Consider the following 27,072-nt stretch of genomic DNA (forward strand, 5'->3'; position numbering starts at 1 on the left):
GCAATATGATTATTAGCCCATTACATCACATCACTGTACTGCACCTCCCCCATGTGGTCATAAGGGAATAATGCATGGCCTCACAGAAAAATAAAGTCATACAAAAACCTTGCATGTTTCTCATAAATTCAATTTATTTTCACTCCGCATCTGACATTTCAATCAGACTTTGTGCACAAGATAATCAACAGGAAGAAAACGACAATCTCCCCATTTTCTTATGACAGCAGATTTACATAATAACCAAAATAATAATATAATCTCAAAATGGAAGGAAAATTGGGATAATTAAGGTTTTAAGCAGCCTGTCTGGTTCATCATGAAGTAGTAATACTTTCTCAAGGGAGGCTTGAGATCATCTTCTGTGTGTAAACTATGTTGGACAACTGTTACAAAGCAGTAAAATGTGATTTTCAGTGCAAATACTTCCATCTCATTGACTTCCTCACGCATTACAAACAGCAGCTGCTTCCAAACCAGAGCAGCAAGTGCTTACCAATGTACACAAAAAAGACTAAATTCATGTCAGACTCCTAAAATATCTGACCCGATGAAGAACAGCCCACAAGTATTATGTGGTGATATACTGCAATCAATACAGTACAGGCACTGAGAATACACCTCTGATTCTGGAGAAATCCATCCCATAATTCCTGGCCAGTCCATCCATCCATTAGAGGCCTCAGAGGACGACAGCGTCTAAATCTCCGACGATGATTGATAAGATACGACAAGAATGAAATAACTCTAAATAACTAATTGACAGTAGAGGTGATCACTTACGTACATGGATAACAGAATTAAATCTGTCACATTTGCTTTGATGGTACACACACAGGCAGGATCTCACACTTAACAGATATCTCATGATTTACAGATTACAAGGTGCAACATTAATAAGATTTTTGCGTAACGTCATCTCACACACGATCACACCAATAAATAACAGGGGGGAAAGCGTAATATGTTGACGGTGACTTTGATCCGTTACACTACAAGAGTCTATTTTAGAGCCGATACAATGCTTTAATGTGCAGAACACCTTCATCCACTTTTACAGACGCTTGCTGCAGCCTTGCTGTGCACACTGAATGAAAAAAGGCTGTTTTAGATACTGCTAGTTTAAAGGCCCCCATCTGTACTGCCTATGGCTTTGTTAAACTGTTCATCACACACTCCTTTCTATATTACTCTAAAATGAGATAAACAACAACAAAAAGCATGGTACGGCCCTTTAAGGAGACTGTCTGTGAGTGTGTGGCACCTATGACCTATGACCTCAAGCAATCCTGCTACTTTCTGCCGTTCCTGACAGCACATCACTCAAGCAGCTCTTATACAAGCAGCTCTTATAGGCTCTGGGTCTGTTAATGTATGTAACAGCTTTAAACTAAATCAGCAGTGGGAAATGTACAAACATCACTATACAACTGGAATATTGTCGTTCAGTCATAAAGCGTATTTGATGTCACATTTATATGGGTGCTACTTGTGTTGCAAATGGATTGGAGGAGTTTGAAGCGAAAAATGGGTAAGAACCCTGTTTTTGGCAGTAACAGCTAAACAATAAGAGCATACACACTTTCAGCAGGCCTGCGGTCCTAACAGAGAACACACACACATTACCTAACAGGACAGGGAGAGACAAATGACACTGATGTCTCACAGGTCATGTGAACACTTGGGACAGACTCACAGTAATTGCTGGTGAATAGGAAGATCTCTGTCTTAAGAAAGCACGTTTGATCCTGCAGATTCCCATGAAGGCATAAAAGAAATTCATGTTGTCTTTCAAAGGACTGAGCAGAGGAATGTTGAGACAAGATAATAAGTTGTTTCGTTGGTGCGTCCCATGTCTGATCCCATGGGTACCACCCAAACATTCTGCCCACTGTTCTATTGACAGAAGACCAGAGCCTCAACTGAGCCTCGTGGCAATCACCTTTGACCTAAAACATCAGCAAACAGCGTTCCGCTTTAATCCAACCACTGCAATGAAATCGAAACTGGTCCCTGCAGATCACTGATCAATGTTATTGAACGGTTATTTTCAGATTTGCTTCTACGCTGAGTGATGAGGGTCTCAGCTCTGCTTTAGATTCCCATCCAACAGGGATCAGTGTCAGTGGATACCTTCCTCCAGGGATCCTTTGGCTTCCCAAATCTTTACTGTGCGGTCACTGTGAAACACACAAAACACACGCTGACATACTTTACATTTGGCAAGAGAAAAGCTAATATTTCCTTACTTCCCTCTTCCTTGTTCCCACTATCTGGCAACGTAAAAATCCCCAAAAGTGGATGTAATAAAACTAAACTGTGCTCTTCTTCATGCTTACTTATTATCGACAAATAAGAATTGCATGAAAATCACATTGCACATGTGTGTGACTCACTCAGAGGCGGTGAAGAGTTGGCTGCTGTTGGCGGCCAGGCCGTTGATGGGACTGTCGTGTCCCCTGACCTCCCCGAGAGGGGCGAGCGAATCGGCATGCCACAGACGCAGCAGCCCGCCTCTGCACCCACTGAGCAGCACCGGGGAGCCTGGCACCATGCCAAGGGCGCTGACCCAGTCTGGTTGGGCGCTGACTGACTGCTACAGGGGGAGGAACAGTAGACAATATGAAAACCTTCAAACAGAGCTTATAGCAGATCCCTGGGCATTTACTGTTGATACTTGAAACTTATCTTGTTCAATGGAGACAGTATTCGGTAGCGTCGTACCTGCAGAAGCCGTTTACTCGCCAAGTCCCACTTCTTGATATAGTAGTCTCTGGATCCGCTGTAAAGAACCTCCCGGTGCACTGCCAGGGACTCCACACCATCCTGGTGGGTGGGGTCAAAGGTGTGGCTGGAGGTGAGGCTGCCCTGTGCACCTTCTGCCACCTCAAACATCTGGAAACAAACACACACAAACGGTAAGCATATTTGCCGCGTGTTTATATGGGCAGAGGGACGGCGTTTGCAGCTAAAGCCTCCTACCTTAACGTGATGGTCTTTGGAGCCAGTGAGCACGACGTCCTGCCCGTTATTCATCTGATCAACCGTGAGACACATGACAGGGCCCGAGTGGCCGGTCAGCTTCCCTGTGGACACAAACCTACGACCAAGAACAGACAATACAGCTGATTTCTACCGATCAAATCATTTTGCAGTGAAATAGTCAAGTGTTTGTTTTAGATTTGACTTACTTGCGGAGGTCCCACATGCGCACAGCGTTGCCGGCAGCAGCGTACAGAAAGGAACCGGAGGGGTTGAGGGCGATCTGGTTGATCTGGCTCTCCCCGGGTGGGATGGTTAAACTGCGGGCGGAGGAGCAACTGTCTCCTGAACTCACCTGGCCCGAAGACCTAGCATAGACAAATACGTGTCACCATAAACACGTTAAGGTACACATGATGGATGCTGGAACCAGGAGTGGTGTGTGTGCGCTTACGTGAGAGTGCGTATACACTTTGCAGAGTCACGTATGTCCCAGACTTTGATGTAAGCAGTGGAAACGGTGAAAACCAGGCTGGAGCTGTACCTAAATATATAACAACAAATGATACACAAAACTTCTTTACTGCTACTTCTGCGATAGATGCACAACTACAGCAGAGCACGATTAGACCCGAAGCAGTACCTGACTGAGACCACACTGCTGGGGTGCTCGGCGAGAGACATGATCTCCTGACCCGTAACCAAGTTCCAGACCTTACACGTACGGTCTGAGAACACACAACACAGACAGACACACACACAAGTCCACATTAGCGAAATGGAAGAAAACATAATGTGATAATGGCGAGTTTGCAAACATTTAACCGTTCTTGCCTTTAGAGCCCGTGAAGAGCAGATCGTCGGTGGCGTCCACACACAGAACGGGCTTAGTGTGTCCCTCGGCCACGTGGACGCACTGAAGTTCGGCCCCTCGGCTGTTCTTGGGGGCCGCCACAGGATTGATCACACCTCTGCAACAAATGCGTTTATTTTTACAGCTTATTTCTAAATCTGAGACTCTGAGCCTTTGATTAATTGGTGATACAGTGTTAAATAAAGACATGTTTGAAAAGATAAATACAGATGAGAATTACCTATGGCCTTCTAATACGGGCGACTCCTCCAACCTGAATATTCAACAAAAAAGCATAAAATGTTGAGGAAAACCATAGAAACTATACTGCTAAAAATCGAAATGTGATAAAATAATTGTGCGTCTCACTTACGGTGTTTTGTGGTCGCTTCCTTTGGTTTTGGCGTCTGCCGTGCTAACTGGAGGTGGGGGCGTGTGTATAGGTGTTGGTGCTGGGATTTGAGTGGGTGTGTGTCCTTTCTCTGGAAGTTTCCTGCGTGTGAGCGGTGAGCGTTCCAGCGACCTCCTCTCTGTGCCTGTCGGAGACCTCGATCCAGAGCTGGAGGAGGATGGAGATGAGGACAGATAATCTCATTTTAATCTATTTCGTCATGATTTTAGCTGTGTTTTGTTTAATTAGAGGGCCATACGAGTAGTTTTGCATGTTTTAGCAATTATAAAAGATGAAACAATACCTTACTTTTATATTTAGGAAGTCAAAGCTTTACTTAAACGCACACAAAACTCAAATTTAAAGTCTCTTATAATAATATGGCATTAAATTATCTCTCATCATTTTCTAAAGTATGCAAAATGGTTGATGCAAAGTGAATATTTAACATCTGAGCACAGAACTCTTGAGGTACGAGTGCGCAGCAGAAATGGCGCCGTCACACTTACATGCCAGCTGGCCTGGCAGACACTGCAGATGGGGAAACAGTTTGCTGGCGGTCGAGGTTTTGACCAACGGCGTGACCCTGCATGTCGGCCAGCGCTTCCAGACGCTCCGAGATGGGCAGCAAGGGTGCAGAGAAGTCTCCGGTGAGGGATTCACACGAAAGATCCCCACTGCCGGCATACAGCAGCTCCATCTGGGTGGTGGTCCGCCTACGAGCCTGGGAGACAGAAATGTATGGCTAAATTTAATCAGTAGACCCACAAGTCTGTGTTATGAATGCGATCAAGTTGGTGCACGGTTCAGTACCTTACTCCTGGGTCTGGACTCCCCACATAACTTCATTAGATCTGACACTACAGTGCTGCAACAAAAAACGTACTTTCTGTTTAATCGCCACAAAACATTTCTGCAAGCAATCGTCTATAATGGGTCTGGGGTCGCTCGTGCTATTGACCCCATTAACACCCATTCATCATACAATACTTCTGCAATCAGAAAGACCATCTGGAAGGTCTTGGGAACTCCAGAAAGGCCACCAGCTCTGGTCCACTCGAGGGCCACGAGCCAGCTGCTAACCCACCACCAGCCCGGTGTGTGTGTAGGCTGGGGCACATGAAACACCTGAGCTCACTGTCTGAGGTGCACGAGGCTCATCAATGCTGCAGTGTGGGCCTTTACCGCTGTGTGTAACCCTTGGATGTCAGGTCTAATCAGGGTTGTCACTTTTGTAAAGATTGCTGAAGGTTTGGGCTTCAAATCTCACTGGTTACTACTAGTTTGAAGTTCAGGTGAGTGTTAATATAATATCTAACGCTCACTTGCTTCTGTGTCATAATATCACACATCAATTGTAAAGAAAATGTTAGTTTAATTGCAAATAACGTGAATTGGTAATAAAGACATTTATGTGTATTTACCTGCCCCCTGTGGCTGGACTGGGAGTGGACTCATCACTACTGCTGTCATCTGCATTTTCTGGAACACACACACACACATACGCACACATCCACACACACACACACACATGGTGAGGACCAAACAAACTTTCTAACGTTGCAGCACAATGACGACAGCATCTTCGGCAGCTTTAAAAAAAGGTCATGGGGTCACTGGGGTTTAGTTTTAGATAGACAGCAACATTCAGGGTTATTTGTTGGATGCAACTGGAAGTTTGTCCTGGGTGGAGAGGAGGAGACAAAGACACATATGGACAAAACGTGCACATACACTAATGCAGACACAAGAACGGCTTTGAGTCTTGTGGTAGTTCAGGGTTTAATATTCTAATGAGGTAGAGGGACAACAGATGGAGTAAAACATCACATGACGCGCATGATAAGTTACTGTACAACCGGGTTAGTTTGTAAGCTGGACTGTGGGTGGATGCACACTATAAGATTTCTCTTCAAATTGAATTAAAAAACCCCAAATAAAGATAATATAAGCAGTATATGAAAGTGTCTCATTCCTAATGAAATGCAATTAAATAAAACTTTAATATAGAACTGACATTAATTCCTAAGATGATTATATTTGTACTACAGAACTCATATGAATATATGCAAATACTGTATTTGAGATCATTGGAAAGGGAACTACAATGTATTTCCTTTGTATTTATGCGTTTTGCTTCATCGTATCTGAAACTGACAAATGAACTTAAGAAATGCAATTTTTCTTTTATAGAAAAACAATTGAGTATAGTAAAATAATGGGTTATAATAATTATTCGGTCTAATTAATTCTGCCAATGTTAAATATTTGTTAAATACTTTTTTTAATACTTTAATACTTTTTTTTTTCATAAATGTGATTGATCCTGACTGAAAACTAAATTTGAATTAGATTCCAGACAGATGTGTGAAGTTGATAATAATTGTCTTCAAAGGAGGTAAATTGATCAGAGATCTCATAATGTGCACATGTCACACTCTCAGATACACACACTGCTACACGTCTCTTACTCACCTGGTGACAGGCAACCTAACTCTGAATTCACACCGACACAACACAGAAAACAAAAAGAAACCAAGTCAAACCCAAAGATGAGACAAGAGGCACACTTTATTCTACAGGCTTCATTTGGTTGAAAATATCTGAATAAAGATAAAGATCAAGTGATTAAAAACCAAATCCAAAAAAAAGTCCAGCTAACTGAGAAACCTTGAAGCCTGCAGAATAAACTGTAGCCACGCGGTGAAAGAGAAGACGACTGAATAGGTAATTGTGCTCTGCGTGCTCTTAGGCGCTCGTCTTCGCCTGGTCTCCTTACCTTGCAGGGCGTTGCCCAGCAGGGCGTCCAGCTCCGGATTGATCTCAGCTTTCTCCTTCAGCATGTGGAAGAGCAGCTGGTTCTGGGTGGCACTGTTGATCTCCGTCTGCTTCAACCTGCCCTCCATCACCTTCAGCTGGGACTCCTTCTGAGCCGCTTGGAGACCCTGTCACCAGGAGAGGGCGCTGTTATTATCTCTTTCAAACATGTTTCTCCTTGAGTGAAAACGTTACATCACTGAGGGCTGTAGATACCTTACTAATGGCCATGGTCATGAAATGGTCCAGAAGGAAGCGGGCCTCAGATAGATTACAGGAGCTGATCACCGCGGTAACATCCACAGTGTCTCCTTCCTCCTGTGGGCCACAACAGTGACACATTCAATTAAATGCCAATTGCATTAAAACTAATTAAATCTATTTGAAAAAACATCCATCTTATATACATTTCCAGCAATTTCAGTTGCCACCTCCTCCATCTTACCTTGGCCTCCTCCATCTGCATGATGTTGGCCTGGCAGTCCGCGATGCTGTCGTTGATGTAGTCGATGTTGGCGCTCAGGGACTCCAGCTCCTCGTTCAGCGAGGCCAGGGAGCGGTCGGCGTCAGCTCCCTCCACCGCCATCTTCTCCCTCTTCCTGGACACCCGCTCCCGCCGCCGGGTCAGCTCCTCCCTTTGCTGAGATCGGGCAGAGAGAGAGAGATGAGGAGCGACGGGAAGGAGGAGGAAGATCATAAGAGCCTTCCACTAACAAGGTGCCTGTAGCGTTACCTTCAACAGTCGGTTCATGTCCGTCTCCATGTTGGAGAGGGTCATCCTCTGCATGATGATGTCACTGATGCGTCTTTCTAGCGACTGCCATTTGGCTCTGGCAGTGCGGCTCAGATAGATACTCCCCATCCGGGCCGGAGACTTCCTGTTGAGTGAGATGGAGAATTTAGGGCCTACTCAAATGAAAATGCCTGTTTTCAAGTTTTAACTTAAGTAAAAGTAAACAAGTATGAGGAATAAAATTGAGTATCCAAAGTACCACAAAAATGAGAGAATAGGTGAAATAATAAAGGAAGTAATAATTCCTAAGAATGCAAATCCTTCATGTTACTCAGTGATACCTGGCTCCATTGGATGTTGTCAGTGTGGGTGGATGCTGCCTTCCCGGGATGACCCTGTGCGACGGCTCCCCGAGAGGTTCAGGTAAGCTCACCTTCCTGGTCACCTTACCAGAGACGGGCCTCACCTGCCGCCTCAGGGCCGTCACCTGATGACGTTACAAAGAAAAAAAAACAGACATTTTGGGATTAATATAGACATAACAGAGTGGATTTGGGGAGTTCAGGTCTGTCCCACGTCCTCCTCCTCCTCTGGCAGTGTGTCTCACCTCTTCATTCTTCCGGCGTAGGATCAACTCCTGTTGTCTCTTCGTGGCCTCCAGCTGCTTGACTTGGTGCTGAGAGAGACGAGCATGAAGGAGAAAACATGATTGTCGTCTGCAGAAATGTAGAGGTCTGTAGAAATGTAAAATGGAGGTTAATGTGATCCAGCTCTCTTAGGGGTCTGCATCCCTCTCACCTCACTCCTTCGCTGGTCTTTCTTCAGAGAGGCAATCTCCCTGTTCCTCCTGCACTCCGAAGCTCGGTTCCTTTCCTGCTGATCCTTCATCTGACGCATCAGTGTCACCTGGTGGACAAAACCCAAAATATCAGTAACAGAGAATATTAGTAACGCCATCATTTTCCATTGGATTTGACTCAAGAGTGAACCATTTGGAAGCAAAGCTTAACAATAATAATAAAAATAAATATGTTAAGTGTCACTGTCATTGCTCTACCTTGGTCTTCTTCATCTCTGTTACATCCTGTTGGAGCTTCTTGAGCTGTTTCTCATACTGAGATTGGTTCTTCAGTAGGCGGGCATGCTCCTTCTGAGCGGACTGGAGCTTCTGCAGCTCCTTGTTCATGGAGCTCAGCTTCCTCTCATACTCTGCCTTGATCTTCTTGGCCTTCTCCTCCGTGCACGTCTCCACCGAACCTGGAGAGGAACAAATAAACAGGAGAAAACAGCTTAACATTGATTTACACAAGTTTGAATGGAAGCACTGTTTTATGGTACTTTATCAAACGTGTGTGTGTGTGTGTGTGTGTGTGTGTGTTCTTACCCATATTGTGCAGCACCTTGTCCCTCTCATGCTGTGTGTCTCTGATCTTGTTATGCAGCATCGTCAGCTTTTGCTCGTACTGTTGTTTGAGCGTGTGCAGCCGCCGCTGGCTGTTCTCCAGCTCATCTATCAGCTTCTGCTTGATGGCGATCTCACAGGTGATGTTGGCCAGGTCGGCCTGGACGTTGTCTACACACACACACACACATCATTACATGCAGTTGCGTTCATTTAATTTACCCATAATTGTGCAGGAATACAATGCATGCTTTTACCTTTTTCCTCTAGTTCTTCAGAGTCAGACTCATCTGAACTCTCCTCTCCGTCCATGTCGAAGTCCTCCTCCTCTCCCTCGGCATCCTCCCCTTCCTCATGCTCGCTGCCCTCCTGGTGACACCAACGAAGACTGAATCAACAAAAACACCCTTCCTAATGTGTACATTTAACATGTAAGGAGGTGATCCTCTACATACCGCCTCTGCCTCATCGTTGCCTCGCTCGTGGTCATTGTCTGGTAGTTCCTCTCTGACTGCACTATAAGGGAAAAGAAGCAGCAATCAACAAAGATAGAAAGTATACCACACCGTTCAACAGATCAGGAGCCGATTTGATATAAATCTTCATTGGACACAAACATCATTAAAGTTGTTAGTAACCAATACCAGACAAATAAAAAAGGGATGAAATGATCGCGATTTACGTTATTAACAAACACAAAACAAACTCATTTCACTTAGGGATGCCACACACTACAACCAGTTGTTGACCAAATTAATTTTTATTCTCTAAACCCTCCAAATCCTATGGGTAACGCAGTAAAATGACCTGATCAACATCTCACAGTGTGCAAGAAGGAGGACCAGCAGTAAGAACAGAGGGTTAGGCAGAGGAGGTAAAGGTTTGGTTAGAAGACAGGCTTCCCTCCAGGTGCCTGAACTTCCTGCAGGCGGAGAAGAAGCCAGCTTAGAGGGTAGTTAGTTCAGGAACCTTAGAAAGTGGAGATATAGGTCAATTACTGGTAACTGAATCAGGATTGTAAATTAGACCCCAGTCTGTGGACATTGCAAACCTGGCGGGTTCAACCTCAAGGTGGCGAGTCTCTTCGTAGCGCTTCAGTCTTCATAGAGAGAGAGAGAGAGGGAGAGAGGGGAGGTGGGGGTGGGCATGAGGATGTGGATGGTGAGGTGAGGAGGAGGCAGAGGAGGAGGCAGACAAGCCGTGAGAGTGAGGAGGAGTCAGGGAGAAAGTGGCGAGAAAGAGCAGGTGAGCGCAGAGGCACTGTTTCCATATGACAACAAAGGGTTTATGGGAATGAATAATGGTCGAAGCTCCGAGATGTGTCGTGAAAATCTCAAGTGGGTCCTGGCATGTGTAGCCAATCAAAGTGACACACGCGTGGTGTCGCAACAAAGGGCCATTATGTCATCATGTCTGACGGCGTTCAACAGCGTGTCAGACGACCGCCATCACCATGATGAATAGCCGTGTGGTCTAAATACAGCCTGCGCTCCATTAAGGAAACATCAGGGTGCAAACATGCAGCGCTGGGAGGAAGAGGCCATAAATACCCACAGCACACAGGGCCGCGCGCCCTCGCCATGACAACAGTCAGTTTCTAGAACCTTACATTTCAGTTCGGCCGTGAAGTTCTAAGAAATATATCAAAATGAATCATGCACTGCCTTATCTTATATCCTTCCAGCATGTCTACTTTTTGAGGATCCGAGCTTAAATCTATTATCACCTCACAATAGATTAATGCATCACAGACAACTAAGTGTAATTCCAGTATTAATATGGTGTATAATTCCATATTTTTGACAAATAAAAGGTCAGAGAAGCTCTTTTCCACTCTGCACGCTCTCCGCTTTACCTCTTCTTCTTCTTCTTCTCCTTCTTCTTGAGCTTCTCCAGGTCTTTCTTGGCCATCTCGATGACGTCGCTAGCCTCTTTCTCGGGAGCGGCGAGCGCGGGGGAGAAGGAGGCAGGGCCGCCGTACAGCGAGGAGCGCGTTGAGGCCCTGGTAAGGTTCTTCCTGAGGTTCTCACTCACCGCCTCGCTCTCCAGAAGTTTTGCTCTGAGGGGGTCGGGAAAAGGAGTAAGTCAGTAAATTTAAAGTTTGCAATAAATAATGATAATAATTTAGTCACTGTACACACCTGAGCTCCTCTATTTCTTTGATGTAATTCTGAATCATATTCCCGATCTCTTCATTGCCTTCACCTATAAACAGAGATGTCACTCAAGCACAAAAAAATAAAAGAATATGGAGAAATTCAGATTTGGTTCCGGTTTCTGGTATCTACCTGCTCTGGCAAGAACCTGGTTGGCCTGGTCGCTGAGGATCTGAGTCAGTCTGGCTCTCTGGGCATCGATGGTCTCCTGCATGGCCTTCACCCTCACCCTCAGGTTGTTGTTCTCCGTCTGCAGCATTGAATTCTCGTGGACCATGTCGTTGATGCTCTCCATGCCATCCTCGCCCACCATACGCTTGCCCTGGGCGACACGATGGAGCTTAACTCACCAGCGTTTGAACGAGATCACACATCTGTTCCACATTTCATCCTCTTTATTTCTCTCACCGTCTTGTACTCCATCAGCTCCATCTGCAGCCGTGCGATCTCCGTCCTCAGAGTGCTGATCTGCTGGCTGGCTCTGTCCTGGTTCACCATCACCTTGTTCTTGATATTTCGGGCACGGTTGGCATACTTCAGTGCATTCAAGGTCTCCATGAAGTCCCGGTCTGATGGGCTGATACAGGCGATCATCACCGTTTGACTGGAAATCACAAACATGCAAAAAATTATCATTGTTATTTAAGATCTTTCTTTGTAACATTTGTCATGTGTTTATGTGAGTCAGCCCCTCTGACAGACCTGTTGCCTCCCAGTGAGTCCTGCAACAGCCGGGTGAGCTTGGAGTCTCTGTAAGGCACATGGCTGGATCGCTTACTCCTGTCTCCCAGAGCGCTGATGACATTTCCCAGGGCCAGCTGAGAGTTAGAAAGCATAACATTTTTTATTGGAAATACGTCGGTCCTCAGTCTGATCAAATGTTTATTTCAAGTCTTTCAGGAAATCACGTTTTTGAGTCTTTCAAGTCAAATGCAGATGAGTCCTCACGTCTTGAGTTTGGCAGACATCATCAAAAATGCACCTCAGTTAAACGCCTTTAATTATAGAATTCATCTCAGTGGAAGAAAGCGAGCAATACCTGTGTAGTTCGTGTACTACGCCACACGAGGGCACTCTTGCACCATAAAAGGTGAATTTAAGCGCACAAATGAGGAATACTGAGGTTCTGGAGAGTAATGTCAATATAAAACAGGCAGTAATGATGGACTACACGCTCTCAGCTTCCTCACCAGTCCACAGTTGATGGAGATGCCTTCTTTGGCTCTGTCTCCCGTGGCTCCGGTCCTCTTCAGTCTCTCAGAGCCGGCAAGGTCCACAAAGTGAAACTTAGCAGTCAAGGTCTCAAACTCGTTCATCTCCGTGCTGTTTGCTAGACGGTTGTCTGTTGTATTATCCTGGAAGACAAGGCACAGAACAGATTAATCAATATTTCAAAAAGTATCAATACTGACCATATTTGTACTGTAAAGTTACTGCTCAGTGTTGTGTACTGTGGCGCGTACATCATTATCGGGGCTGCAGACTCGAACTTGGCACAGGTGAATAGTGAAGATGGCGTGGGAGCGCGAACTCTGCACGTTCATCTCGGTGCTGGCCGTGGTGCGAGACAGAGCGCCTAGTTTCAGACACTGCATCATCTGTGGGGGAGGGATAGGTGTGGCAGGTGTGTGAGAGAAGTAAACATCCAAAACTGTCAGGATGTGTGTGTTCTAACACTACAGACATTGTTAGCAACATGCACCTGAGGGTACCCAGCTGGATTTGTTGACATATTTTTTTTTGGATGTGTCTGATGGGAATATAAATGATCTAAACTTCCCTACATTGAAGGCAATAACCCAGACTGTCCACTAGGTGCCGCTGTCGCACAAGGGATGTGAAGGTTGAATATATCATATAACTTCAACAGTGTAGCTTAGATTTGCTGTGTATGTTCCAGATCCTAGAAGTTGTCCTGTCTGATTCCATACTAGACTAAAGGTGCCAAAATAAATGAATAATAAATAATCAGTGACCTCGGCCTCGGAGGTGACGGTGCGAGTGGTGACCCCCACGGTGTAGATGCCTCCATTGGCGTCCTCGTGGATCTTGATATTGGATCTCTGCTTCCTGGCCTCGAGATCTCGTGTCGAGTCGAACAGGTCCAGCACCTCCTCGTTGTACAGCTGGACGATCACAGAATAAGACAAGACAAGTTAAATGATCGTCTCCTAATCAAAAAGTCATAATGTAAGCATAATGACTTTTAACCTATTTGAAATAAAAAGCCTCCCATTAATTGCTTGATGCTACTATATAAAGACCATATTTTGATAAGTGATCAGTTGTACATTTCTCAGAAGATGTCGCTGTATTTCACTCCTCCCTCTTCTCATCATCTTCATCATTTGTTCACACTTCTGCCCTTCTCTCCTCTCTCAGCTGCTTCCTCACCGGCTGTTGGCAGCCACTTGTTGGCCGTTAAAAATAAGGCCGGAGACAGGCTAATGGCCGTTTAATGACTGGCGGGTCAACAAGCCAAAACCCCTGCACCACATGCTGACCTCTGACCTCCTGCTGTCTGCCTGCTCTGGCTACATGTAGCTAATGGACTTTTCTAAATATTGCAGAACCATGAAAAGAGCAAATACTTGGATCTTCTCTGAGGGTTAACTCCAGTGAAATGAGTTGTTTGCCTGTGTGTGTGTGTGTGTCTCTGTCTGTCTGTCTGTCTGTCTGTCTGTCTGTCTGTGTCTGTCTGTGTCTGTGTGTGTCTGTGTGTGTCTGTGTGTGTGTGTGTGTGTGTGTGTGTGTGTGTGTGTGTGTGTACCTCCAGGAACTGTGCGTTGATCTTGAACTCGGGAACAGGCCTGCCTTGCTCGGTGGCAGCCCGTCTGCGCTCCTCGATGCCTCTGAACAGGTGGCCGACGGCGCGGGGAATGATGCCGAGCTCGCCGTCTCCGATGTTGACGTCGAACCCCGTCCCCATGGTGTAGGTCTTCCCTGATCCCGTCTGCATGCCGGAGAGAAGACACACACATTGCTCAGTTCCCCTAAAAGGACAGAATTATTCTCGATCTTATAGACTTCAGGAGAAATTAAGAAAATGTTATTTCTCCTAGCTTGTGTGTTTTCAGAACCGTACAATTATCTATACACACTATTATATGCTCTGTTGTGACTAAGTTTACCATTTAATTAGGCTCAATCCTAAGTAAGTGGGACTAAGAGGCTGGGAAGAGGGTCGGGGGTACAGGGGGTCGGAGGGGATGGGGCCATGGCACTGAAAGTTGCCATAGTGACAAAAAGAGGAATGCAGCATTGCACACACATTAACGTCTCCCCCCTGCTCCCTGCCAGAACCCCTGAATGGGACTGACAGGAGTGTGTGTGTGTGTGTGTGTGTGTGTGTGTGTGTGTGTGTGTGTGTGTGTGTGTGTGTGTGTGTGTGTGTGTGTGTGTTTGTGTGTGTGTGTGAGTGAGTGTGTGTGTCTGTGTCTGTGTCTGTGTCTGTGTGTGTGCTTAGTGATAGTTGAGGGTAGCGTGGGTGAGTGACGCTGTGAGCATTTTATCTTTCAAGACCTCACCTGTGCAACTAATCGTGTTTGTGCACGTGTAGCATTTCTGTGTGTGTGTGTGTGTGTGTGTGTGTGTGTGTGTGTGTGTGTGTGTGTGTGTGTGTGTGTGTGTGTGTGTGTGTGCGCCCTCCGCTGTGCACTATAAAAGGCTTTCTGACAGGCAGACAAGGACTTAGGGAACAATATGAGACAAGGAGGAGAAAGCAGGCAACTTTTAGTTGCCTATTATTATTACTTTTATGACTTGCTTACCATCATATCCATGTCACATTGGTCAAATTATGATGATTTATCAAATTTATTGTTGGGATTGTACTCCTGCCTCCCCTACATAAGAAACAGACTCTACCACTTGGTTAAGAACAGGAATAACCAATGGATCAATCAAGTTTCAAAATAATCAGTAGTGAACTGTGGTTGACATCTTCTCCTCTCTCTTTATTTTCCTTTCTTAAGCCACTCAAAGCTTCCCTGACCAGCACGTGAGCTTGTTTACTGTAAACTGATAAACTGTGTCGTCTCATAATAGGAAACTGTTCAGATGCGGTTGTTCGTTCCGCCTTGGATGGAGGACAGCGGACAGTTCATCACAATCATCTGTTCAATGTGTCTCAGTTGTGTTTCCAGCTCTGGTATGAGGCCAGGATTGGGTAATAAACCTTAGCGCTTATCTATCAGGGCCAATATAAACGCGTAGAGGTCCGAGCAGGTCGGTGCACGTCAGCTGATACTGTTCTCTCTCCTTTTATCATATGACAGCAGCTCCACATCATCATTTTTGTCATAAATCTGTGGGCGCTACTTCCTCCTGAGCTTTACAAACCTGTCCATAAGCAAAGATGGTGGCGTTGTAGCCCTCAAAGCAGCCCTCGATGAGACTCTCTGTGCAGGAGCCGTAAATGGCGTCCTGCTGGGTGTCCATGTCAAAGACGTAGTCATAGGTGAAGGCTTTGTCTTTGCCCAGGACCACCTGAGGCTCGTCGGGCATGACATACGTGCAGATATGGCAGCCCTCGATCTTCTCCTTGGCCAGCTGAGGACGAATCCTGGTGAGCGGAGACAAAACAGACACTGAGAATAAGAACATGCCTTAAATTTACAATCATGATTCTTCACGTACAATCAGAAATGTAGGGTTCTTAGTCATGAAATGAGAGAGAGAGAGCGAGAGAGAGAGAGAGAGAGAGAGAGAGAGAGAGAGAGAGAGAGAGAGAGAGAGAGAGAGAGAGAGAGGGGTGGAACTGCTGGTGCGATTATCTACGGCCTGATCAAGAATTTGTCTTCTGGCTGAAGGTGATTGATTGTTACAGGTGTGATGTAGCCCAAAGCTCAAATTTCCTAACTGAACTAAACTGAACTGCAAGCAGTGTGGGTGCTGTTACCATGCAGTGAAACATGGATAGTAAATGTGTGTGTGTCCGCGTGTGTGGACCGTGCGGTGCCAGCACAACACTCTCCAGCAGGCACCATATACAGTACAGTGCCCTCACTGTTCAGCAGAGAGAGAGAGAGAGAGAGAGAGAGAGAGAGAGAGAGAGAGAGAGAGAGAGAGAGAGAGAGAGAGAGAGAGAGAGAGAGAGAGAGAGAGAGAGAGAGAGAGAGAGAGAGAGAGAGCTCTGGGTAAACAGTCCCACCCTGGGTTTCATTAAGGAATCCCTCTGTTTGCTTTCGTTTACATAAACACACGCTCATTGCATAATTTCCTCCCATGATGCCCCTCTTCCTCTCAGATCATCATTGAACTCACTGTTCACCTAAAGGGGAAAAAGTGGAAATCCTGAAGTGAAGCTGGAGGGGCACTTTAATATCAGACAGACTCTCTCACTGTGTGGAAATATTGAATTTTTGCAGCATTTACATTCAAATCTCCAAGGAAATAAGAACCCAGAGGAGAATCAAACTCCAGTATTGGGGCTTTAAAACGTGTAGGAAGCCAAACACCTGAGAATCCCTGAGCTGAGGCTGGGCATCCATATAAATGGCTGCTATTGTTAATTTCTAGTGACAGACGGTAGCTCTATGTGCATGTGCATGTGTGTGTGTGTGTGTTTTGCATGCAATTTGCGTTCTGTATTCTTTAGGCCTTGCGTCTGTGTACACATTTGCTCCAGTTTTGCTTGTGTGTGCTTGCATGTATCCAAAGGCCTCTCCCACCATTCATCACTGCATGAGACTATGCAACAAGTGAATGGAGTGACACACACACACGCACAAACACACACAGAAAGAGAGAGATGAACCAAGAAGCCTGCAATTGTACAGTAGCACATCCATAGAGGTAGCATTGTGTGTGTGTGTGTGTGTGTGTGTGTGTGTGTGTGTGTGTGTGTGTGTGTGTGTGTGTGTGTGTGTGTGTGTGTGTGTGTGTGTGTGTGTGTGTGTGTGTGTGTGTGTGTGTGCGCGTGTGTGTGTGACATCAGACCCCGGCTATTTAGCAGGCTCTCTCTTGGTTTACAGCCCTGATGAGAAAAGAGGACAGCTCCTGGGAGGAACTGATGGACGCCGGGAAAAGAAGGAGACACACAGTAACAGGAGCAGTCTACACCTTTTACACAGTAGATTCCTCCATTTGTTAGGTTGCAGTGGGATTATTGAAGTGTAACAGTAAGAGAGCTTGCTGTTGTAAGTGTGTTTAGAATAAAATAGACATCCTTCTGTTTGTGTTTGCCTCACATAGGGAAGCGATGTGACGTGACTGAACAAACAAACACATGCAACATCACCGGTGTCCTCCACTAAAGGGGGAAAGTGGGGTGGGCTAAAGAGAAAGAGGAGGGAGTAAGAAGAGGAAAAAGCAGGAGAGAGAGGAGAGAGAGAGAGAGAGAGAGAATTGAATCTGTATTTGGAGCATCTTTCAGCGTGTACGTCTGACACTGACATCAAGCACTTTAACTAAACATCAACATGTGGGAGCTGAAGTAGGTGTGAAGCACCTTCTGATGCTGTGTTATCTCAGTGTGTGTGAGTGTGTGCGGCGTTATCGGTGATAATCATCTGGCAGGCATCAGTCTGTGGTTCAAACTCAAAACACACTTTCCTCCTGGCTGAATAAGGGCTGCCCTTTAGCGCCCTGTAGACTTTGGGCTTTCAGCACTAATCCGCCTTCTCAGGTGACACACAGAGGCTTCACAGCCCGTTTCTCCAGGAAATATAACTCCACCACTTCCTAACATCCACACACACACACACACACACACACACACACACACACACACACACACACACACACACACACACACACACACACACACACACACACACACACACACACACACACACACACACACACACACACACACACACACACACACACTTGCATTCACACATCTTAACTGTCTTTCTTCTCTTAAATTCTTTTTCTGAACTTTAAGCCACTGCATATAAGCATAGGGACACACACATACAGACACACACAGACAAACACACAGTTATACCTGTACATGCACCTATACCCATCACACACACACACACAAACACACACAGAGTGGTTCTGTCAGCCTCTCCAGACAAGACAAGTCCTGTTAGGTTCATGTTCTCAGTCTCATTACTGCGATTACAGTGACAGCTTGAGAAATAGTGGGCTACACACAAACACACACACACACACACAAATCTCAAACATCATACATCTTCACATTCGTTTTCGTCCAATCAGAGGGTAAACTGAGCTCAAGAACGATGACTAACTAAAAATGTGCTTCAGAGGTGGGACCAAGTCTCAAGTCACAAGTCAGGACCCACAGCTTTGGGTTTCAGGCCTGAAACATGACGACATGAGGCCCTCTGTTCCAAACTCTCTTAAATGTTTAATGAGCAAGTAACTGATTCAGCTGATTCAGGCTGTGAGAGACCCAACTGGATAGAGCTCACCTCATGACATGTGGCTCATTGTACTGATGTTATGGGTTCAAATCCCACTGAGAAGGAGAACTTCATGATTTGCGTTCTCAAAGTCAAACATGAATAATCATCGTATTAAAAATGCAACCCTCTGTTCAAATCAAGTGGCTCATGCAGTGTCACCACAGTAACAAATAAATAATAATACATAATTAAATCCTAAAAATAATAATAAATCAATAATAATGTATACTAAAAAATAAATAAAATGTTAAATAAAATAAAAAAAATAAAAAATACAACATAAGAATAAAATAAGATAAATAGAATAAAATATAATGTAAAAATAAAATATATAGAATAAAATATAATGTTAAAATAAAATAAAAATAACTCAATCTAGATAAAATAAAATAAGTAACTACGTGATGGATTTGTGCAGGGTAACTGATGCCGAGTGTGTAAAGATTTCAGAAAGAGTGAGGAGGTAAGAGAAAGTGAAATGTGATGAGTCACTCCATCATTATCACCAACATGCTGATCTCATCCTTCCTGAAACACGAAGCACCAAATCACCTGCTGACATCACTCCTCCTGGAAATCAGCCAATCAATCCCTTCCCTAGAGATGCAGCTGATCATTCTGTATCATCGCTGACGTCAACGTCTATATTAATAAAATCCTGTGTTTCGTAGTTGCCCATGTAATATCATCTTAGGTTTGTGTTATGGTTCACTTAATAAAGTAATGCTGGCTCCAACGACACGGAGTGATTCAGCAGAAAAAAAAGAACAGAACGTCTGGGCCCTAGAGGCAACGGAAAACAAGAGTCTACTCAGGCCACCACTCACACTGCTACTGACTCATCACCTGACCTCATCAGACACACTCAATCCCTCTGGATCTACACTACCTGCGTGTCAAACGTCCACAAATCCTCACTTTGAGATCAACTACAGCTTGTGTTTTGTTCTTGTGTAATTATTTGGTGCATCATTTCACAAATGTGCACTCAGATGTCTTACCACAATCAGAACTGTTCACACTCAAATGCTGTTCTTTCAAGTTACAAATCTTACACAAGTGATAATCTGCTTTGTCATAAACTTTAAGTCACAAAAATGGTCATATGATCTTCAGTTCTGTAGGATTTTCAGCGCAATAACAACTCAGGCTAAGAAGCTGAAGAATGTTGGAGTGTTTTTGATGAAAATCTGAGCCGAGTGTAAGACTGGTGACAGTGATGCTGTCCAACAGAGGTTAATAAGGAACTGCGCAGCAACACACACACACACACACACACACACACACACACACACACACACACACACACACACACACACACACACACACACACACACACACACACACACACACACACACACACACACACACACACACACACACACACACACACACACACACACACACACACACACACACACACACACACACACACACAGGCCCTGTGCTTCTCTCCATGTAACTGAGACGAGCCAATGGCAAACACTCAGATTTCAGTGAGCTCCACTCTCTCTCTCTTTCTCTCTGTCTCATACACACACACACACAAACATAGAGAGCTATTACAACCGCAATCCTTTTTCTAGTCAATGCCCTTTGTCGAAGAGTGTAAATACTGAAAAGTATCACTCTCTATTCTTCAGGACTCAGGAACTGCAGGGAAACCCGATCGTACCACTGCATTCATTCACATCCTTTCAAATGTGTGTGTGTCCTTCAAGAATGCCTTCAGGTACACTGCAACGACAGACAGACACACACACACACACACACACACACACACACACACAAAGAATGTCTCTCTTATAATACATCAGCAGGTGCACTTGTATTACTTTCTATGTGCATGGCAGATATGTGTGTGTGTGTGTGTGTGTGTGTGTGTGTGTGTGTGTGTGTGTGTGTGTGTGTGTGTGTGTGTGTGTGATCATTCTAGCTGCCATAAACCTAAATTGAATGATGAAATATTTGGATTCCAGCTGTACAACCTGATCTTCTGCCATTGTTGGTATTGTTCTGGGCATTTACATTTGATCCCGTTGTCAATCAATCAAATGTTCAATCATACCAAAATTTATCTTACTATAATGGACAGAGAAGAATGTTCAGATCTGTGCATTGTTGCCGTCTTGCTTACTGAGGGTAAGTGTGCAGCAGAGACTAACGACTCTTTCGTAACAGCCTCTCCATTGTCTGACTGCTGGACTTGACATTGAGGGGCCAATTCACTGTGTCAATCTCCTCAATGTACTTAGAGGAGCAACAAGCTCAAACAAGTGTTCCACCTGTCAGAGGCTAAATACAAGCTGGGCTCCGTTTTACAGGACGTCAGAGCGGAGGGGAGGAGGGGTGGAGGGGCTTTGGAATGATTAGATGGATGGGTCGCATCCAAAAGGTAATCCTGTAACAGATAACCTGGTTAAAGATTCAACATGCAACACAATCCAGCCAAGTGCTTCAAGTTATTGTCTGAATTGCTGGAGCCAAACTAGTTTACTGGCTGGACTTTGAACAGATTTATCAAGCATAGCACTATAATGATATTTTCAATAAATCAAAAGTGATGGTTCTTGGGGTGAAAGCAAATTCAAAAGAGAGAGAGAGAGAGAGAGAGAGAGGAGGAAAGAGGTAAACTAATCACAATTGTACTGCTAACTCAGCATTTTGGTGCCTCTCACACACACACACACACATGTCACAAAAAGGAAAAAGGTGACAACTAGCGGGTCCAAAAAGCCCGCAATGACAAAATTCTCACAACGTCGCTGATCACAGTTTCAAATGCTTTGGGTGTCAAAGGTCGCCGGGCAGGAAGGAGAGCGGATGGTGGCAGAGGATGGCGGCTATCACACTGACTGACAGCTAAAGAGGGCACACAAGGATAACACACACACACACACACACACACACATGCGCCCACGCACACGCACACGCACACACAGTATAGGCCCCCAGCATTGCTATTTTTGGACATGTTCAACCCAACGATGACACATGCGAGACATCAACGGAAATAAAAAAATGAGAATGCCGAGAGAGAGAAAAAAATGTGAAAACATGTTTTGCAATCATTTATGGAGCATGTGAGGATGAGGAGTGGCAAACGCTACAATAACAAAACCACAGGTCTCTGTTGGTTTTGCAATGGAAATGATTGAATGTTCTTTCTGGTTTTCAGTGTTAGTTCATTTTGCTGCCTTGATGTTTGTTTACCTGGTTTAGTTGAGTTCGATCAAAGGGAAGAAACCATTACATTTTGCTGGTGATCAGGATCAAGGACTTCCTTTTGACCTTCTTGTTTTGTGTTCAGATGAATGAGTTTGGTTTAATAAGAAATATATAAAATATAATAGTCTTCCATATTGAGTTCATCCATACTCTTTATTTAAACAGTTACTGATTATCCCAGTAGTGATCCCGAAATATCACATGACATCATCTGGCAGATGGCTTGCAGCGTGCACTGCTTTGTGCCTCAACGCACTTGAATTGCTTCATGCATATTTATGACAAATATGCATGCATGCTCATATGGACACACACACTCTCACAAGAGAGAGAGAGAGACACACACACACACACACACACACACGCACACACAATGCTTTTGCTGCAGCAGGTGCACAGCCTTTGCCCTTTTAAACATAATCCAGAGGTCAAAGAGGCGGGGCTTCCATCTGAGTGACAACCAAAAAAGCCAATACGAGATGCTGGTGTCTGTCCATGTCCATCTTATATTTCCTTTATTACTTTGGAAGTGTATTTTAGGCATAATTACTCTGGTGTTATTCTTTATATATTGAATCCCCTCCTTGCTGCAGGCCTCTGTGATGATGAGGTGCACACAAACAGATTGTCTCCTCTCCAGTTGTCCTCTCAAAGACACACTGTCCTGCTCCTGTCATCCTAACTCAGCAAATTAAGAGGAAAAAGTATCTGTTGTCGACAACGGGACATAACTTGAATTCCCGCCGTTTCTGTGCTCTGGCTGCAGGATTTTGAATAATTCAAGCCGTACTTAAAGGATATTGACAGATTTAATAAGTCACTTGACTGGGCTCCTTAAGGCAAACCTTGTGACAGCCTTTAGTTTCCTGCTAAATCATTCACGGGGGGTTGCTATTATTTCACGAAATATGGGAGGCAATTAGTGTTCTGCACCGCTGCATCCATGCACATGCAAAGAGAAACACACAGATGGACGGGGCGGTTATATAAGGAAAATATCTGGAACACAGGATTTAAAACATACAAAACGTATCCACGCTTGATCGACTCAGAGCGCATATGCGAAGAGAAGAGGAAGAGCACCATCTGTACCCTATCAGGTGTGAGGAAATCCATTGCACACAGTCGGCCATGCCCAGCCATAATCTAACCAGGGCGCAATTGTTGTAGCTGTTGTGCGTTAGTGAAGGTCCAACAGAAGGAGAGTAGACTTTTATAAAGCAAACAGGGCATTTTAGTTACATCAGCTTTCCAGTAATAAATCAAACTGACAATAAAAATCCCTGAAACTCCCTTTTCATCCTTGTTCTGCCTGTTACCTCCTTTAAAAGAAGAAGCATTTCATCACTCAGGAGCTGTTTGGATGGGGCGGGTGAGGTGGTGGGGGGATTAAGGCCTTGCTAACAGATAGTATGAGCTCCACAGGCTGAGGCAAGCTCTGCTGCTGGCAACTCACTCGCCGATTACTGAACACACACACACACACACACACACACACACACACACACACACACACACACACACACACACACACACACACACACACACACACACACACACACACACACACACACACACACACACACACACACACACACACAGCTATAGAGAAGCTGACAGTCAAAAGTCTGTCAAGCTCCAAAACAATTAGGATGTTGCCACGGTGATTAATCGGGGTGGAAACATCCACATATACCTGCGGCTTTACTTACAAAAGGGATGAAGGGGATGATTTTGTCATCCTGTTAATTCAATCAACCTAATGGGAATGTTTGTGAAGTTTAATGTGACATTTCAACACAAAGGATTACATTCAGATGACAGGTGGGTGATTTATGCCAAATTCCAGCACTGCACTTTATGTCTTTGTTCTTACTGTAAATTGAAAGGTAATTAAATGCAGCATTGTTGTACGTTGTTGTGTTTTTAGCGTAACCCAGGAAGGAGACGCTTTGATATGACATGAAAGGGCCTAATGGCTCGCTTGCAGACAGCCAGACAAATGAGGATGACTTCACTGCTTAAGAAGGCCATCAGATAGAAGGATTTCATAGAGCCGGTGCCAAACTGGAGGGAAAGTGGAAGAACAACACTGGGTTTTCAATCAATCAATGGGTTCTAATAAAGGTGTGATGATGAAGCAAGCTGGGGAGCTGGAGGGGAGGATGACACATGTATGTTTGGCAGAGGATCAGCGATGAAGAGCTTATCTGCCAAACTGTGAGAGGTTGACAGACATTAACAGGGTCAGACTGTTGCTTTTGCAGGTAATCTGCAAAATCAACAATCTGACCCTCGAAATGAGAGACGTTTTGGTTTTGTTTTATATTCTCGGGTCTCCTTATATCACACACACACACACACACACACACACACACACACACACACACACACACACACACACACACACACACACACACACACACACACACACACACACACACACACACACACACACACACACACACACACACACACACACACAAGCCCTGCGTCAGCAGGTTCGAATCCCAACAGATGCCAGGAAGCATCCTATTGTCAGCAACGCTTTTATTTTTAACTTTGATCTTTCTATTGTATCACTATGATCAAAAACATAAACCCAACCTTAATCACACAAGCAAACACACAATATCTCACGGCAAAGCAACATGATTACACACACACCAAGAAAGAAAGGAGAAAAAGAATGAATGAATGAATGAATGAATGAATGAATAGCTGAATAGCCCTGAATAGCTCTAAAGGGTGTGTTATACTGTTACAAATGGGGCTGGAAAAGCAACCAGCAGATGAGAAGGCAAAGCTCACACATAATTGATGAAGCCTGAAGCTTTCTATGAAGATACAATAGCAGGTAGTTTCCAACAGAGCCCAATGTAAAAATTATTTGTCTGTGTATTTGTGTGTATGTGTGTGTGTGTTTCTGTGCGTTACGTATGCGTTCTGTCAACCAGCGAGTGAGGAGTGCATGATGGGATATGTCATCTGTTTATGATCTATGAAGGTGAGAGATGGGCGTGTAAACTGAGTTTGGCTTTGTAAACAGAGTTCTGGGTCAAAGTCTGAGAGCAATACAAGTGAAAGACAGACAGACAGACAGACAGACAGAGACAGAGAGAGAGAGAGAGAGAGAGAGAGAGAGAGAGAGAGAGAGAGAGAAACATGAGAGGGACAAGCTTTTGTCCCGTCCCTTCCACTGATCCTGTTCACATGACATTTAAGATAGTCTTTCCACTCACACACACACACACACACACATACAAACACACACACACACCTGCCCTCTGACTCGTGCAGCTGCCCTTTGCATCACGCCGTTCCATTGATTTCTTTATGGATTCACATTTTACTGTAAACACTGACAAAACACTGAATCCATTGCCACGTTGTCTGCCACGGAAACGGCGACATGGGTTGGCCTAAAGGTCAAAGGTCAGATCCACATGGAAGGGTAAAAAAAAAAAAAAAGGAAGCTCCAATGTGGTTCACTGATGTATAGATTAGAAATGTAACCATCAAAACACTGTTGACTGACTGAGGAGACACAGTGAGGGGAGAGTTACAGGATTTCCTTAGACTAATCCCTCAGCACCAAGCCCTTCATTCATAAATCCACTCCACACAATGCACAGGTATTAACAAAGAAAGCTCACGTAATCATGGGCAACTGGGTTCTATATTGTGTATTATGACTGAAAATGCTTTTAAAATGAGCATACATGGGGAATGTGTGGTGCTCTGGGGGTTTGTGTCTCCACAAGTTGAGCTACATGATGGATGTTGAGACAATAGTAAATGCAGGAATAACAAGTGCATGATGGCTGTGTAGGTGTGGACCACCGGAGCATCTTTGGAGAGGAGGGTCATCCTTACCTCAGGGCGACGCGCACCGAGCTCTCATCCGGCGCACTGCTCATGGTTTCGCAGGGAGGATGATCCGCACAGTCCCGTTAAAAATATCCCGCTTTCACCCTTTCTTTATCGGCTTATAAAGGGAGAGAGTCGCCCCCCTCCTCCTCCTCCTCCCTCCAGAAAAGGCGCTTCTATCTTCAGCCCGATCGCCGCACTTCACCTCCTCCTCGCCGGCTTGGACGCAGAAGCGGGAGCCACTGGTTTCATGCCGATCACCAGGAATTGGAATTGTTCTTAGTCGCTTACATTGCTAAGGGATCGGGCGGTGATCACCTCTGCAGCGGCATCGTGTCACGCTCCTGACCGGGGCAGAGCGCGGCGTGTCTGGATGAGACGCGATCCACTTGGCGTGCGGTTCCCAAGGCGGAGGACGTAACCAGACTCCTCCTCCTGAGCTGTACCAATCCACGCAGGGGACAACCTGACTCATATAGAAGAATGATAATGAGACCATGGGATCTACCATAATAATAATTGTTTAGTCGTATATTGTATCATAATCAAGAATTCTACCAATAACTCCAATTCAAACATTGCACAAAAATAAAACCTACGCAAAATAATACATTCCAAATTAATCCTGAAGAATGTCATATATTCCGTGAAATTTACATGTAATACTCTACCCTAACCTACAATAAAATTACTTATTTGTTTTGATTACTGTATGAATTAGCAGATCCAGTGGAGTTGGGGAAGTGAACAATCTCAAAACAGTATGTGAGTATACTGCCATCAAGCGGTTATCTTCTATCATTGCACTCCTTTGGGTTGACTGTTCCTGCTAGATTTGGCCAGTAGATGGCGTCAGAAACACACTACCATAGCTGAGGGCTATCTTCTGACTCATCTATTCTATACTATTTGGACGCTACAGAATGAGTTAGATTTCAGGCATCATATCGTAAAGATCACATTTCCGTCTTCAGGGTTGCAGCCCAGGGTAAAATATAAGAAGTATGGTATCAGTTGTGTCTCACATTGGTTGAAAAAGCTACACAAACACTAAACTAAAATCTCACTGAATAATCTATTTTTATCTCACTTTGTCTAGCAGCCCGACATTTACATCCGCATTTGTATTTGCCTCTGGATTTGGCATGACACTGACAGGTGGCACATTCATTAATGTGCTCAGACAGGTTTCCTTTCATCTATGATTCAACACATGGTTGCCAACATTAGAAATGTACCTGAATTCTGTGCAAAGGTG

The 27,072-nt window shown here is 44.7% G+C and overlaps 1 protein-coding gene across 2 annotated transcripts; it reads right to left on the bottom strand.

Annotated features, from left to right (window-relative positions):
- On the bottom strand, nt 1-26,197 carry LOC143002238 (kinesin-like protein KIF21A). Of its 2 annotated transcripts, XM_076152260.1 has the most exons (36): nt 25,821-26,197; nt 15,676-15,898; nt 14,105-14,287; nt 13,311-13,460; nt 12,798-12,932; nt 12,525-12,689; nt 12,037-12,152; nt 11,743-11,938; nt 11,467-11,656; nt 11,320-11,383; nt 11,034-11,237; nt 10,230-10,277; nt 9,634-9,694; nt 9,436-9,547; nt 9,161-9,349; nt 8,834-9,033; nt 8,575-8,682; nt 8,384-8,452; nt 8,118-8,263; nt 7,777-7,921; nt 7,489-7,683; nt 7,260-7,361; nt 7,006-7,171; nt 5,651-5,708; nt 5,040-5,094; nt 4,736-4,950; nt 4,209-4,394; nt 4,077-4,109; nt 3,817-3,953; nt 3,626-3,710; nt 3,437-3,526; nt 3,192-3,350; nt 2,983-3,100; nt 2,725-2,895; nt 2,397-2,596; nt 1-2,180 (listed from the first exon to the last, which is right to left on the bottom strand). In XM_076152260.1, exons 1-36 carry the CDS (start codon nt 25,862-25,864, stop codon nt 2,123-2,125), a joined length of 4,776 nt encoding a protein of 1,591 aa, XP_076008375.1. In that variant the 5' UTR covers nt 25,865-26,197; the 3' UTR covers nt 1-2,122. The 2 variants fall into 2 exon arrangements, with proteins under 2 accessions (XP_076008375.1, XP_076008383.1); XM_076152268.1 differs by lacking the exon at nt 10,230-10,277 and having other exon boundaries at nt 2-2,180.
- Nucleotides 26,198-27,072: the final 875 nt, after the last annotated feature.

The sequence above is a fragment of the Genypterus blacodes genome, unplaced genomic scaffold (assembly GCF_046128005.1).
Source record: "Genypterus blacodes isolate CSIRO-AG114 ecotype Tasmania unplaced genomic scaffold, CSIRO-AGI_Gbla_v1 ptg000007l_1, whole genome shotgun sequence".
NCBI classification, from domain to species: domain Eukaryota; kingdom Metazoa; phylum Chordata; class Actinopteri; order Ophidiiformes; family Ophidiidae; genus Genypterus; species Genypterus blacodes.